We start from the raw sequence: 13,406 nt of genomic DNA on the forward strand, positions 1-13,406 counted from the left end.
GACCATTAGAAAGGCCTAGTTGAGCACAGCTTTTGAGAGATGCACATTCACTTGCATTCTTGGCCTGAATAAGTTTGCTGTGGCTGAATATTTGGTCTTTCCTTTTCTTTTTTTCGTGATTTATTGTGATCACTGGCCTGTTTGTTCTTCCAGAATGTGTTTCTTCCTGCAGCCCAAGACTTTATTAACCATAATTTAGTGCAAAGGACATGTTCTCAGAGGAATTAAAGTGTTTTGACTAGTAGGTGAGCTGCACCAAAATTCCATTTTGCTAAAATAACCTCACAAAAGGCAAACTAGATGGTGGCTCTTGTAACCCAGAGTTAACTCATGAGTCGTGGGTGGAGACTAAGCAGTATCCTGATTCTGACTCCCACAACAGATCTGTAATTTGTTGCTGGCATACACCACCAGGATATTGTTAAATTCTCTCTAAACGTCTCCCCAGTGTCTCTGCAATGAATCTGGAGATATTTCTTTTTTTTTTTTAAAGCAGGTTTCCAACACAGAATGTCTACAGGGACCATTTCCAGTATGTTATAATTTACTCATTACATTTTGGTCAGAAGTATTCTCAAGGACAAACAATATGCTTGGATTTATTCAAAAAGAATAAAAAAATCACCCATTTGTGCTCTGGGTGTCTTTTACATAAGTTAATAGTACAGTAAAGACTTATTAATTAATCTTTGAATATAATTTCAGCTTTTCTGTACAGTGATGAATTCAAAATTTTTTTAAATCCTCATTCTCCTTCCAGCTGGCTTTCACAACACTTCCTCCATCCTTAAACATAATTGGGATCTACAAGAACAGTCTAAGTGTCAATAGATTAGACTATTTTGAATCACTGATAAAAAGACAAAGAATATCAAAAGCTGAATACATACCCTTTAGGGGTTCCTTCTTCTCAATTTTTTCTTGTTTTTCAGGTTTGTCTCTGTGAATTGCTACAAATAAACAAATAAATAAACCCCAGCTCACAATAAATATGAAATCTAGATATATTAAGCACACTTATTATCTCATGAAAGTGATCAAGGAAAAGCATTTGTAAACCCAAATAATGGATTTTATCTCTGAGTCACAGGTATGTGATGATGTATAGACCTTCTTAATGTCAATATTTAATTCCAGGTCCAAGAAAAATATTTTCCAAGAATAAGCCTTCAGATATTAGACTATATTTTTTCTGAAAGAAGTGATTATTCAGCAACCTTAATCTAATCTGCCTTATCTCTTTTGGTCCCATTACACAAGCACCCTGACTCTAAGATTTCTGACCGAGGAAATTATTTTCAGCCCTTGACAGCATTGCATTCTATTCTTAACAAAAATCGGCCAGCATATTGCTTTCTATGCTACTTTTTCTTTATTTTTAGCTGTTACTTCCGTCACAGGATGGATTAACAAGAAAATATCTCTTTTAATCAGAGTGTAACCTCAGGAAGAGCAGCTGTTCAAGACACAACCAACTCTATGTCCTGTAAGAGGCAGGCAAACATGACTCCTTATGGGCTCTATTGCCCACCCAGCTCTCAGACCATGTTATGAAGTGGTTCAATCCCACAAAATAATGATTTTAACCTTAGTAAACCTATGCTACTATAAGATTAGCATTTTTTAAATTCAGGGAAAAATTATTTTCTTTTCAGTGCCCAGGTTTCTGGGAACAAGTGAACAAAATTCTGATTAGAAGATGGTGAGCTTTATACACCAGCACATTATGCTTTTGTATCCATTCATTTCACCAGCTTTGCAGCTAATGTCATTTCACAAAAGTACAAGCATTTTTTGTTGGCTGAGTGTTTCCACATTAAAAAGCATGTTGTAGTCATCAAGAAAAAACATTCAGAACATTCAATATATTCATTATGCCTTATATGTGTTTGCATTATCAAAAATTCATTTTCAGTCATAACAAAAAAATTATTGCTGATAACGAACAGCAGTACAGTCAAAAAAGACTGAAGAGAGATATTTCAAAGCCTTTAAAGACTGTGTATAGCAAATTTTCACTAAAAAAACCTGGGCTGTGAAGAATGCACCAGCACCAGCAATGTATTATTCAATGAATTACAGACTGCAACTCATTCAAATGCTTTAGGGCATCTAGGAGCATACCAAGAAAAAACCATTCTCCAAAGTGAGTATTTTTTGCAGAAATTGTAGCATGCTTTTACGTCTTACATTTGTATTAGCAGATGCTGGCTCTTTGCAAAACACTTTTGTCAGTTTTGTCTGGGCTAACAGCACAGTTTTGCAAACAACAGCTCTGTGATGGTCAATGTGAGTGACACATGAGCTTCTGCACATTCAGACAAAAGCTCTTGTAGCCTCTCTGCCAAAGAATACAGCTGAACTATGCAGAACAGACTGGTAATCAGAAAGCTTGTTCTTATCCACAGGACATATTACTTGTGTAAGAGAGACTGTTGTAGGGTTTTAAAAATTTATTGAAGTTTTTCCATAGCATTCCCTTGTTTCATAATTTGGGAGAAAAACCCACACACAACAAAACCCCAACAAACAAATAAACAAAAAACAATAACAAAAAAACCCCAAAATAAAACAAAACAAACAACCCCTCACACAAACAACAAACCCATAAAATGAGCCTTGAACAAGACTAACTAGACTGAACTTCAACAGACCTGAAAGTGGACAGAAAAATCTAATTTAAGTTGGTTTCACATCCTCAAAATGGTACAAATAGCAAAAATGCAAAGAAATATTAATATTTGTGTGGACTACAACTTAAAAAATGAAGAAGGGATCAGTTGTCCCCTTCTCGAGAAATAAAAGTAACTTGATGTGTCTGGGCAGAGAGCCTGGAATGTGGATAAGCAGAGACCAGGCTGGCATAAGCATAAGCTATTTTTCTCTTCCCAATTATAGGCTGAAGGTGATCTCTGGCTAGTTTGAGAGCCTTATCCTGTGTGTTGATATCTCCATAGCCTCAGAGGTTGCTAATCTCAGATTGTAATGTTTATCATTACCTCTTATGGGCACTGCCAGAGCTATGGCTTCCCTTACTTGGGAAGGGCAGGTGCTGCCAAAAATTAAAGTGTTCATGTTTCAGGGCTATGATCACTGGCCATTTTTGACTCTTCAATCACAAGACCAACAAAATCCACTGAAGCTTTTGATCTGATAAATTTAAATCTGATATTTCTTAATGTATTAACTCTCCCCTGAATTTTTTTTGTGTTCGATTTCATATGTAGTCATAAAAGCTCTGTCATAGAAAATACATTACTGTCTACAGATCTTTTCCACATTTTGTCACTTGGTTATCATTTTCTTTGTAAAGGGCTTAATACATGCTCTTTTTCAAGCCCACAATGCTAGGTACAAGCATTAGGTTTTAGAATTAGCTAGGCTGGACATACTGCCATGTTTCTGTGAAACAAATTAGAGCTGATAGGATTTTCTTTTCCATATTTAAAAAAAACCCACCACCAAAACAACAACAAAAAAGCACAAATATATAAAAAAGTTTTTTTAAGGATGCTTACTTACATACTCTTTAACTGAAAAATGCTGAAACTAAAACTGTTCATTCAACTTGAATTCAACCATTTTATTAGCTTTATGACACATTTTGTAATTAAAATATTTCCTCTTTTGTTACTTTTGCTACTAGGATGCTTGTGTCATCCATAAGAAAAAATAATAACTAGAATTTAATAAACCAAGTAGATTTACAGCAGTTGTGGAAGCTAAAATTTTTCCACAAATTAAAATAAATTTTCTTGGACTTCCTTGCAAATACCAAAAAGCCATAAGCTCAAAATGAACTGTTATTAGCATTGGAAAAAAGAATATAGCACCCCAACCTAATTTTCTCTAACCTAGATTTTGGAAATTGCTGAAACATTTTTGCATGTCTTTGAATGAAAATTCAGCCTGAGGCAAAAAGATGAACATGGGAAATCTCATCCTAAGTGACTGGAGTGTGATAAATTTATAAATAATCTAAAATAGAAACTTATAATGGAAAATTTGAAGGTAATTTAACAACGTATTCCAAACTTAATATTGCTATCTACTTCACAGAAAAATAAAAACAAGAAGTGTAGCATATATGTGAGAGGATTTTCCAAATTTCAAACATCATAGTAGATTTTATTTGCATCACATTGAGGACATAGTGAAGTGGGATGTGATTTAGGTTTTCTCCGATAAAGTTCTCCAAGGACATTCCCCACCCAAAACCAGAAAGTGCAAAAAGAGGAGATGGAGTAAGACACTGCTTTCATACCTAAGAGAAGTAAAAATAGTTTCAAGCTGAGTAAGTCTTAAGTCTGCTGCTTATTATAAAGCCAGGTGATGAGTGCAGTAAGCATGAAGCAAAGATTGCTCGCTCCAGCTAACAGACTAAGTGCTTGTCTACAGAGCAGCACTCTCAGGAAAGTTAAGATAAATGAACTAATACAATGAAGTTAGAGTGCATTAGTCAGAGAGCATTAAATCTCTGTGTCAATGCTTTCATTCAGAAGTAAAGTAACTTTAGATGGCTAAAACTTAATACTTCTTGGAGGAACACTGGAAAAAAAAGGGGGTTGTCTGGAGAGGGACATAGACTCCGAGGTCCAAATACATAATTTAAGGAAACGATTGCTGTGTTGCCATCTGTACCGTGTTCTCCAGTTTAAAGTTAATGGAGGCATATTTGTAGCTATACCTTGAGAAATCAGGCTAGACAGTCCCTGTGTCAGAAATTTGCCTTGTAATTCGCTAACTGGGTGAAATTTTGTGGGTTTCTAGCATATTATGGATTTGTATGGTCTAGCTCTATCTATCTATTTAGCTGTCTCAAATACTTTGTCTTCCCGCTACAAAAAATTAAATTATGGGAACACATTAAATTTGTCCTTATGATCTCATAATTTATCCATGTGGTAAAATACAGATAGCTTTATTCTGTGGTGTTTAATACCTGCATTATCGGTACAGCCTTGTTAACAAGTTGATATGCTATGCATAGTAAATGAAATAGTTTTGAAGGGCCTGGCCTCTATTTGTCAAATCAGGCTGAATTCAAAGATAGTTTCTGAAAAAATACCTGGAACAGCAAGTGTCAGTTCAGAAGCACACAACTATCTGTCCAAAAATCACTGTGATTTAATTTATGTCTGCTGGGGTAAGTAGCATTATATTGTTTTCTTCCATACCTCACTCACTCCAACAGCAACGTATTAGTGAAGCAATTTTAGGGAAAGCCGCACAGTAAAACAACTTCTCCCATTCCTTCTCAATGCCTGTTTTAATTAGAGCTATTTCCCAGAAGCGCAGGACAATTCATTTCACTGGTAAGATCAATTTTCCAGAAAAATCAGATACTGCCATTGCACCTTCCATTAGACAGAGCTTCTGTACTTACATGTACTTTTATCTCGATACTTTTTATTATTGTTCTTACTTTTTGCCTAAAATAATGTGTAGTTAACTCTTATTGGTAGTAATAGTAATAACAATTATTTCACCTATTCCTTAAACAGGCTCCAGCAGCACATCAGAGTCCTGCACATTCCACACAGTATCACAAAATGACAGAATCTCAGCACAGCTGCCCCAGGCCAAGACAGCCCCATGCCTCATCCTGTCCCAGCCAGACAACTGCTCCAGCCCTGGCCATTGCAGTGGCCCCACACTGAACTTGCCCCAGTTAATGGATGGCTTTCCTGAACTGAGAGGCCCAGAACTCAATACAGTATCAAGATGTGGTCTCAGAAGCGCTGGGTACAAGGGGATAATCAATCCATCATGCCTCTGCTGGCTGATCAAGCTCCTGATCATATAGTCCAGGTGCCACTGCACTTATGAAATGACTAATACCTCAAATACCAAATTGGAAAGACCCTACTCTGTAGTGAATTTGTGCTTATGTGTACACGTTATCATGAAATAATTTGATTTCAGGGCTCTTAAGCATGACCAATGGCTTTGTGAAATTATTTCTCAGAGTATTTCTTCTTTCTGGGATTAAATTGACTACAGTAATTGAAATAGACATTATTGCTAGTAGTTTATCAAAATATTTAATTAAAAGCAAATTTTAGGGCACCAGTTTCCCTGGCTCTCAATACTGTTTGAATCTTTTAATTTCAGCCTCTTCCATCTGGGATTTTTATTCATTATAACTATTCCACATATTTCAGTTCAATCTTTCAAAAATGAGGCTTATGGATTGAACTCCCTTGTAAATTGTGGGACTTGTACTCAGAGGATTTGACTATTCGAAAAAATATAATTAAATTAATTTTAAAACTCTAATGTTCCCACATGTTTGGGCAGAGGACAGAAATGTTTTTTCCATTGTTTGCTGCTATTAGAGACATTCATTTTACTTTTGGATTTTTCCTATTAAAAATAAAAGACTGTATTTGTACCTATTTACTGAAGGTACTTTAGAAGGTAACAGTAAAATTCTCTAAAGATTCATGCCTTTATCACACCGTAGACTGAGGCCAGAGGAATGTTTTCTTGTAATTGTTCCTCCTATGTACAAGTTGCATTGTTGAGACTAAACATGAAAGCAAAATATAGAAAAAAAAATTTGGTTTATGCTTCAGTAATTGATTGTATAGCTGGAGTCTGCTTTAGCAGGCACCTGAATAATGTGACTTAACAAATGACACCTGAACACATTCCTTTTTTTTTTTCTGGCATCTTATAATTTCTTTGTAATAATTTTTGCAATGTTAATATTCTTCTGTATAAAGAAATGCACTTTTGTATAGATGAAATGGTACAAGAGAGGCTATTTTGGTCAAGATTGCAACATCATTTGTGTTTTTAGATTACTTTACTTGAAAAGACCTTAGGTGGGATCCCTGATAATGGATCTGAGCTCATTATTGCCTGGCTTGCCCATTGGTACCCTAAAAAATTCATTTTGATGCAACATGATTTATTAAGTAGTCGGGAAACAGTTCTAGGCAGTCCAGATGACCCTGATTAGCACAGAACTGGAGGTGTAAAATAATATAAAAACATTTTATAAAGATATAAAATGCTATAAAAAGACACTAAGAATATATATATAAATTAATACAATTGCATGAGGGAGGGTGTATGTGTATACATACTATTTTAATAAGCTTCCTTCTTGCTTCCTCCTGCCATTATCAAGCCAAGCACCGGTGCATCAGAGGAATGCTCATCAAGTTTTACGTGGCCTAGCCTTTATGGAGGAGCTCTGTTAGGCAAAAAACCTGCCAATACCACAGGAAACACCTTCGTTTTTATGACCTCTGAAAACCAGTCCAAACCAGTTCCTCTGTGGATTTTTCAAAAATGCCAGTTATAGGAGATTAAACAGCCTGAAAAAGAGTAGGCTCTTAAAATGGAAGTTTTTCTTATCTCTGATACACACCTGGCTCACTCTTAGCTATGACTTCCTAACTTGGATGACACCCACTGGCCTATAAATTTGCTTTCTTCCTTGCCCAACACACTTCATGCCTCTTGCACCAGAGGAAGTTCATCAACACTCAACTTTCTTGCAACTTTGCTAGAAAAAAGATTTCCTGAAAAGTTTGAGCAGGAGAATCTTATTATGAATGTGCATTTTCAGTCTAGCCACACAAGCATAAAATTACATTTGTTGTGTTAATGCTGAGGTATACATGAATTTTTGATCATTTGCAGTCTGTGCCAACTGATCTTTGAATGCTTCTATGATACAACAGCGGTGACATATGTAGTTAACACAGACACTGTATATTACACAAATATATGTAGGCAAACAGACAAAGAAAGAGTTACCCTTCGCTGGTGTTCGTTTTTCCGGTCTCTCCGTCTTCTGTTTCTGAATTTCTGAAAAAAATTGCAATGCAGATTTATCAATATTAAAATAATTTTCACATATAAAACTATCAGATGCATTCTCATAATAAAAAAATAAAAAAAGTGCTTAAAATATCATGGCAGTGCCATGGCTTTATCACCTGCATATCAGTGCTATCTAAAATATAGCTCAATTTTATATATATACACAGATATATATGGATAAAAATCACAACATTAAGTGTCTTTAATAATTATTCTGTTTTTAATTGAGCCATACAGCTACTTTTAAAGGCAAGAATAGGTTTTGTTAATCTGTAATAGCTATACAGCAGCGTGTGTTGGTCATGAATCAGAAAAACGTACTTTTACTAAACATTTTTTTTGCATGTATCTTGAGTTGTTTTCCAAGACTAGTATTTTATATTTTCCAAATTACCTTTGGAAGGAAAAAATGGGGTTTTTTACTACATTTTCTAAAATTTTTGAAGCTCACATACTGAATTGGTATCTCCAACACACAATAAAAAGTATGCTCAATGCTCTATACAAACTACAGAGATAGAAGCTCCCAGGTTAGAAATCACTGTCTTGGAGAATGACTCATTTTGACCATGCTGTACACCAAAAACTGAGAACTGCCTTCTTAGAGGAGGAAGTGGTACAGTATTTATCTGCCCTTGTTATGCCATTCCTTTTAAACAAAATTTTTCAGCTGTAATATTGATATTAAATTACTGCTATATACCTCCATATAACTCTTTCTTCTACTGTCCTTATTGTGTCAAAGCCAGGATAATATTGAAAATGCAAAATGTTGAATTTTTTGAAAAAGCAAACCAGAATTAAAGCTTGCATAGCTCTCTTTGCACACAGCTGTAGAAATTTAAAGGGCATTTATTACAAATGCAATATTGACTGTGCAATAAAGTCATTAAGACTTTAAAGAGTGCCTGGTTTATTGTATTGTGCACATATTTCCTGCAGTAGGAAACTGGTCTAAAATACTGGATCAAATTTGTTTTTGACAAAAGCAAATGCAAATCTCACTAGACTCTGTAGGAGCTGTCTCCTTGTATTTCAGTGTTACCTGGTGTCTGCAGGGTCTAAATAACAAGAACACTGACCCCAAAATTAATCCAACTGAGAAAAAGTTATGCATATTACATTTCAACTCTAAGAAGCCACTCTAATGCCTTTGAAGACAACTGAAATATTTCACTTACAACCTTAGTTATTTTCTCAGGTTTTAACAGGATACACATTGCCAAAGAAATCCAGTAGGAGAAGGAATTTTCTCTCCCCAAATATTTGCATAAGTCCTTGAAAATAATGCAGAACATTTTATTGGACAGTATTTCATATTTGAAATAATTTTTATGTGTGGTTTGCAAAAAACATAACTATTCCATGACATCACCCTATGTTGTGTTCAGATAGAGAGAATATTTGTTCTGAGATAAAGAGCAACAAAGGCTGAATTACGTATCACTGTTAGCCACTAATGTATGGAGACATAACTAAGCTAATTATATTATGTCATTAAGCTAAAAGGAGTTTTTATTCAGTTTTCATCTTGTTCTGTTCAGCCTGGGTGTGCAGTTCATTTATTGTTCTATAAACCTCAAAGGCTGAGAATAGAAGAAATATACTGTACTGATTTACTGTATTTCAGCTGAGCCTGGATTACTTTTCTTTCAAATATGTGAGGATATTTTATTTCTATCAACTGAGAGAATTCTGTTGCTGGATTTTCAAACTTTACCCACTTGTTTTGCTTAAATGGATGCATGGTCTAGTTTAGGTAGCAAAGTTTAGGTAGTGGTAGGAATGCTGCAAGACAGGAACAGATGGAGGATTGCTCCCTAATTCTGGGCACATCTGAGTAGTTCTCCATGCCAGTGTTCCAGCCTGCCTCCAAACACTGACTCAGGGAACTTAAAGAAAGCTGAGTCACTTCCTCTGCATTGCAACATACAGTGGAGACATTTCTCACTGAATTCAAGAGGTCACCCTACATACAGAGATGAATATGAATAACTCATATTCTTCAGGCAGAGTCATTTACACAGATACATATTCCTTGCTTATTTTAATATGCTTCAGCTGTGCTGTGTTTCTATCATCTATTTCGTGTCTCACAACAGAAAATAGGCCTATTTTTCTTGAAAAAATAAGTATAAAATAAGAATAAACCTTTGTTCTTTCAAAAAAAAAAAAAAAAAAAGGCTTTAAAATTACTACTTAGGGAATTTAGTGCTAGTTTGACCACAAATGACTCTAGAGCTGGTTATCTAAACCAGGCTCACACTGTACCAGAAGTGTAGTTTGCTTCACACAAATATTACAGTAAGGTGCACAGAAATATATTTTTTAGAGAGCCACGCTGAGAAACTCATCTGAGTTTCTGTTACAGTTAGGATACCACACATCACAAAGAAACATACACAAATTCCTAGAAGTGAAATACATCTTCATAACACACAAGTGTGTGCATATATGCTTTTATATACTGCAAAAGTGTCCCATCATTAGGGTCTCTTCACAAACTCCCCATTACAGTCTGAACCATCATAAAAATTGCAGCCTAGAACACATCAATTCTGTTCAATTACAACCCATATTTTCCCAGTATAAATAAATCTAGTCTCAGTATAAGCTAATCTGGAACAATTTACAAATCAGAAAATAGTAGCTATTTGCAAACTTCAAAGTATTTAAAATCAGGAAACACATTAGATTATTGGAGATTTGTTGTTGTTTTCTGAGAGTTCCGATACTCTCTGCTTCATCTTTTATGACAAATAGCTTTAATTTTCTAGTAATCACATCATATCTTATTGCTGGGTTGACAAAGTGGTTGTAATATCATAGAAGACTTACATGGCCAGTTTAAGGCATGTAATTTATCTCTATCAATGTGGCACATTGTTAATAAATCCTAAATATTACGAATTCATGTTTAGAAAAATGACAGAATCAAGCAGCAGCAAGGATGATCTTTGTCACCACAGCAACCATTTCGATTCTTTATGAGATGACAGCACGGTTTATAAAATTATTGTAAGGGAGTATTTATTTTAAAAACTGTACTTCATTGTTTATTTCCTTAAAATATTAGGCAGACAAGAAAAATTATCGTTCTCCTTGTGTTGCTTGGGTTTCAAATAGGTAAGTATTCCCTTAAATATGGATACTGCTTGATGCTAATTTCTCTAGACCTCAGGTCTTGTGCAGATATACAGAACATGCAGGGTGATTATTTTAAATAACTCCAAAAAGGAAAGCTAAGAGTCTTCTCACTGACCATTTCAAGATGCTGAAAGGAGACACGCTCAACTCTATTGCTGTCAGGCTGATATATCTGTGTCCTGTTGACCCAAAGCAGACCTTCACAGTCAGCTGAAGATCAGTATTGCAGGCAGCTTTACTGGAAATCCCTGCTGAACAGCACAGTCTGGGCGGCAGCTTCTCCACCTCTCACCCAGCTAATTTTCATTAACAGCACTTGACAGTGTCTAACAACAGCACAGCACTCCAGCTCCAGGAAGATCAAGATGGGAGAAAATAATTACAGTCCCTTGAATCTGTGTGAACTAGTGGGTCAGCACTGTGCAGGTTTACATCAGTGTGAATGAAGAGTACAGCCCTTCATGCTAGGGCATGAGGAGATTCTCCTGGTTCCCTTCTTTGTCTGCCTTTGTGTTTCTGATTTTGATTTTTTGCTATGTCGTTTTTTATAATATAGTAAAATGGATAGCATTATTCTCAGCTATTTTAATTTTATTGTGCTATAATAGCTTTGATCAGCCTCAGCCTACATGAATTACTTTAGGTACCACATGGTTTTATAACACAATATAAATACCCCATCTCCGTAACACAGGAGTTCAAACTTTGAGGGATGCATTTCTTCTCTTACTGGGAAAGCACAGCCTTGCATCTTGCTTCATTAGAGGATAAAATGGTGAGTAGCATTCTGGCACTGTTAAAACACCTGCTACACCTTACCCTCCACTGAGTTTCCATCTTACAGATGAAATATACGTTTAAATAAAATCCCAAAAACTATATTAAAAATGTCAATGATATAAGATACAAAGTAGAAAAAAAAAGGGGTTCTTATTTGGAACACAAATATGCTTTACCTAAGGTAACCCAGAAAATGAGCAAGAGAACTGGGCATTTATCTCTGGACCTGACGTTCGACATTACCCTCCATGCTTAAAGCCATCCTGTTTCCACTTAAATACTGCAGTGAAGATAGAATGTAGTTTTAATATATCTAGTGTTTTAAAGGTATAATTAAGCAGATGGACTTTTGTATGAAATGGGAATCGATTTTTTTCCTAACAAATTTTACCAGTTAGTCATCTTTTTTATAATCTGTTACAGGTAACACAGCAATATACACCATCAGTGCTTTAACATTCTTTCTCTTACAAATATCTAAGCATGAAAAGGAAAATTAGTCTAATTCAGAGCCAGTGGTTAATAATTTGCTTTTGAGCAGTTAAAACCCTTACAGCTATTGTCAGCAATTTAATGGGGCTATATCCTTGCTAGTTTATCAAGACTACTTGGTAGAAGGAAGCTGATTATCCTGAAGAGTTGGTAGAAATAGATATTGATGGCAAGGCAAGAATGAGTGGTGTAAAGAGCCTTAGAAGATGAGAGAGATGTCATTTCTAATGTGCTTTTAGATGCTGTCTGTGTGAAGAATTGTAGTCAACTCTCTTGCTGTTGGTATCCTCAGGAGAAATTTTCAATTGTGCAGCTGATGTCTATTTTTAATCTAGATAGTACCAGCTGGTAGGGTAACAGTTATCCTTGCGGGGCTAGGAGGAGAAGAAGGGAAGCTGTGCATTAGAGCAACTTCTATCTAACTACTAATACATCACGTAGCTGTATACTCTACAGGCAAAAAAACCCACAGCAAAACCAAAACCACCTTGTAACAGGGAAAAAAAGAACAAGAACAAAAAAATAGAAAGCAGGAAATATTTAATTGGGGAATTAAATTGGTGTATTGTGCCCATATCTGGGAACCAAAGACAGTGTAACAGAAGGCCTTAAATACCAGTGTTGGAAAATTCAGTGTTGGAAAGTGAATTCAGTGTTGGAGAGTCTGAGTGACACGTATGACTTATTCAGGTGACTTCCCTACCAGCTCGCCAGTAGCACAGTCTTATCCCCAGTGTTTTCTTAGATCTCACTCTGTTCTGGGGATTCGTAGCAACTTCAGGCTGGGGTACATAACTTTTCCTGAAGTCTTGTGTCGTGAGATCTTTCCTGAAAATGCAACAGGGCACAAATTGCTCTTATCAATGAAAATGCTGAACAGTTTTTGTGCTCATCCACTACATGAGGAAACAGGCCACAGTGCCTGTTAAATATGATTTCAGAATTGTTTATCCACCTCTTTGGAAATTACAAGTTAGAGTGAGAATAAAAGTTTCTTCTTTCTATTCTTTTTTTTTCTTTCATATTTCAAAGGAGAGGAAAGGAAAGGAAAGGATATGTACCATGTCAAGTTCCATTTGCTTTGTTAAACTGAGGATCTCATCTCCTCTCCTCTCCTCTCCTCTCCTCTCCTCTCCTCTCCTCTCCTC

At 35.7% G+C, this 13,406-nt stretch overlaps 1 protein-coding gene across 1 annotated transcript in view; it reads right to left on the reverse strand.

Moving 5' to 3' along the window:
• Nucleotides 1-13,406, reverse strand: part of TRDN (triadin) — a 117,616-nt gene that overhangs the window by 52,075 nt on the left and 52,135 nt on the right. Inside the window, exons 6-7 of the mRNA XM_042016652.1 lie at nt 7,774-7,824; nt 891-950 (exon numbers count right to left, since the gene is read on the reverse strand). Coding sequence (XP_041872586.1) covers nt 891-950; nt 7,774-7,824 — 111 coding nt within the window. The remainder of the gene's footprint in view (nt 1-890; nt 951-7,773; nt 7,825-13,406) is intronic.

The sequence above is a fragment of the Corvus kubaryi genome, unplaced genomic scaffold, assembly GCF_017639235.1.
Source record: "Corvus kubaryi isolate FWS band 111438036 unplaced genomic scaffold, C.kubaryi_AGA036_p1.0 split3-73, whole genome shotgun sequence".
Lineage (NCBI taxonomy): Eukaryota > Metazoa > Chordata > Aves > Passeriformes > Corvidae > Corvus > Corvus kubaryi.